At 37.4% G+C, this 3,267-nt stretch overlaps 1 protein-coding gene across 1 annotated transcript; it reads left to right on the forward strand.

Annotated features, from left to right (window-relative positions):
- The first annotated feature begins 987 nt into the window (after positions 1 to 987).
- Positions 988 to 3,025, forward strand: LOC132556758 (uncharacterized). The gene is made up of 6 exons (XM_060221200.1): positions 988 to 1,026; positions 1,199 to 1,279; positions 1,517 to 1,669; positions 1,996 to 2,151; positions 2,289 to 2,459; positions 2,684 to 3,025. Exons 1-6 carry the CDS (start codon positions 988 to 990, stop codon positions 3,023 to 3,025), a joined length of 942 nt encoding a protein of 313 aa, XP_060077183.1.
- Positions 3,026 to 3,267: the final 242 nt, after the last annotated feature.

Raw genomic sequence — 3,267 nt, forward strand, 5'->3', positions numbered from 1 at the left:
TCTGTTTTCTCTTTCGGCGAATAACTATGGAATCCCTATTCATATAGTCATACATAAACTTCGTGTTTACACTTCAGTTGACTTACTCAGCCGATATGAGGTTACGAATGCATGGACATGTAATTATACCACATTAATAGAAGTTCCGTATCAGGATCTTGGTCATCGGCATAACAGACATGTCAGAGTTATTAATTTTATATACATGTATTTGTTAATATTGTAATTTGTATCGAAGTAACCCCAACAGGTCTTAATTAGCTGATTCTTCTCGAACTACGCATTCACAACTCTTCCTGAATTCGAGAAAAAAAGTCTAGTGATCCATGTTCTTTATATGATATTAACGTTCAACTTAGAAGTCACCAAATTGATCTTTACCCTATTTATTATTTATTTACCCTATCGACAACCATAAATACAATGTTTCGCATTTACTTACGCAAAGCTGACATCGGTCACTGAACCCCCATATCAACCTTGACTGATACCAGCAGGTTACTGGGATCGAGTGTAACGGTGACGGATACAATCACCGACAAGTTAAAACAAGACTGCTTCAAATGACATTGGCCACTTCTAACAGATAATACGCTACAAACTATATAACTAAATATAGCATTACCTCCCCTTGTAAGAACACTATTATCTCCCCTTCTGCATTGTCTTAGTTCCCTGACGCCAGCTCACGGCATTTGTGTTTAACGTGCAAATAATAAAGTCAATTTCCTTGATTTGAGATTTATTAATATGTAAATGCTTTAAGATTTTCCAATCAACGAGGTCTACTCTATCGTAATTTTTTTCCTGTCCCGCAAATGTGCACGTGACAGCGACGTTGCCTGCAACGTTGCCATATCACGACATCACGTGATTCCTATTGTTCTTGTTGCGGCCAACAATTACGCACATACAAGAAAGTTTTAGTAGCGGGAATTTTCAACTTTAGCAACAGCAAGAAATATACAAAGTGTATAAAGGTAGAAAATGAATTCTAGAGGTGATGATCACTCCGGTTGGGAGGAGGTAAGGGTCTGCCGTAAATTTATGGCACTGATCGAGGTATTAGATCGCGGTGTAACAGACTCCGGAAAGTATACGATAGATTTATTTCTGTAGGAAAATATCCTTTCCCACTACTGATTTATCCTGAGATCATTCTACCATGTAATAGAAAATCTTTGTGCTTTTGTTGCAGTTTCAAGACCCGAGGGGAACTCCTGTATTGTCGGAACGTTCTCGATACCAGAAAGAGGATGACAAGCAAAAAGACACAAACGTAAATTCTTCCTTTGCTTTACTATAACATTATATCACAGATAAAACTCATAGAAGAAAATATATAAAAAAAACCAGTAGTAATATTCATGTTAATCACTTAATGAAAACTGTAACCAATGTCTGATCCCATAGAAATGTAAGATACTCTACATAACATAACAACTCTCTGTACACTGGAGGATTACTCATGTTTCAGTGTCTATAAAACTAAAGTATACATTGGTTTCTATTTTAGTCTCTTGGACGGATCGAGAAAATACGACAGAAATCAAATGGCACACTCAGCATTGACGACAACATCACCGCGCATGGCGATTTACTGGTTTGGGACCTGGACAATGTTGATGTTGAATACACAAGCGACATGTCTGATCATGGAACACCAAGGGTTAGTGGTTTTATAATGTTATGCAATAACACTTGGCGGAATTATTGTTTATGTACTTTTAACGATGTCATCCGTAGCAAACGATATTGATAAATGATGTTATAAGATATGTGGTATAAGCAGTGGTAATAAAGGATATTCTCTGTGTGGTTTTCTGTCGAGTAGCACCACATGTGGTGACAGGATACATTTATTTTAGTGTGACTTTGCTGAAAGCTTGATACTTCTAACGCCGTAATACTTTTACATTCAATGATATGTTTGTATGTTGATGATGGAATCGTCCACAAGCTTGATCTTCAGTTCGATTCTTTTGTATTAAACAGATGGCCACACCACCAAAGGACATTAAAATGTATGTAAATCAAGGAAAGCAGGTTTCCCTTGTGGACCCATCAGAGGGGAAACCACACAGGCCGATATTTAGTCCCTCAGACGCTATCGAAACGTACAGATTCCGTGACGTCTTCCCAAAGCCCGAGGTATTACACAATTTACTATTAGTGGTATTGGTTGAGCTCGTCTGAAATGATCAATATATTGGAGCACACTAAAATATAACGAAGTATGAAGGCTGCCTTTTTTACTAATAATATATTACTCGCCTTTCCATTTTCAGTTTCATCAAACAAGACTGCTGAACCGTCTTGGAAAAATAGATGCGGGTGGGGCTTTTGTCATTGACAATAATATCACCATGCATGGTGACGTCATGATGTTAGACCTTGACAGTGAAGGTCATACTTCAAACATATTGACAGCTGTCGAGAAACTTAGCCAGCTGACTGAAGTAAGTTTTACTAAGATCGGATGTTATAAACGTTACGTAATACAAATATGATTTTATTTGACAATTATTGATTAATTCAGGAATGAAATCCTATACATGAAGATCTATATATGTAATTATTTCATTCTGGTAGTTGTACATTAGTGTGTTGCGTGTCCTATTTACGTGCTTTACACAGATGTATACGTTTATTGTAAACCAAACTGATCCAATTAAATTTGCAGACGCCGATGACCGTTACTAAGTCCGACAATAAACGTGCAACAACTGGTATTCGGCACTTAATGGCCATCAGAAACCCAGAACTCGCCGAACTCTCGAAAAGCAGCGGAAACAATCCGGAAAAGAAACGAAAGAAGAAGAAGACTAGACAAAATAAAATCAAAGAGAATGTCATTGATGGACAAGAACCGGAGAAACAAAGAACCGGTGTCATTGACTCATTACAGGAAGACGTGGTCATCGACACCAGCACAGAAAAGAAACCAGTAGGGTTCCTTAAGATGATGAAACACCAGATGAGCCGTCTCGGGACCTTTATCCAGAAGAAACTGATCTGTCGTTGATCAGATCAAGAGACTTGAAAGTTAAAGAGGATACTTGTCGCTTTAATATTGCGGTTCGTTTATAATGCCACTCAGAATCTGCATTTTCTAAAAGGCCACGTAATAACTGGGTTTGTTTGAAAGGCTACATAATATTTGTTTTTGTTTGAAGTGCTATTTTATATGTGAGTTTATCTGGAATCTTTGATTTTATTTAAGTTATCTGATGCTGTATCGTTATTGCTTCCCTTTGTTACGCTTAT

The sequence above is a fragment of the Ylistrum balloti genome, unplaced genomic scaffold (genome assembly GCF_031769215.1).
Source record: "Ylistrum balloti isolate Yb309-2 unplaced genomic scaffold, AGI_CSIRO_Ybal_v1 Utg370590, whole genome shotgun sequence".
Taxonomy (NCBI): domain Eukaryota; kingdom Metazoa; phylum Mollusca; class Bivalvia; order Pectinida; family Pectinidae; genus Ylistrum; species Ylistrum balloti.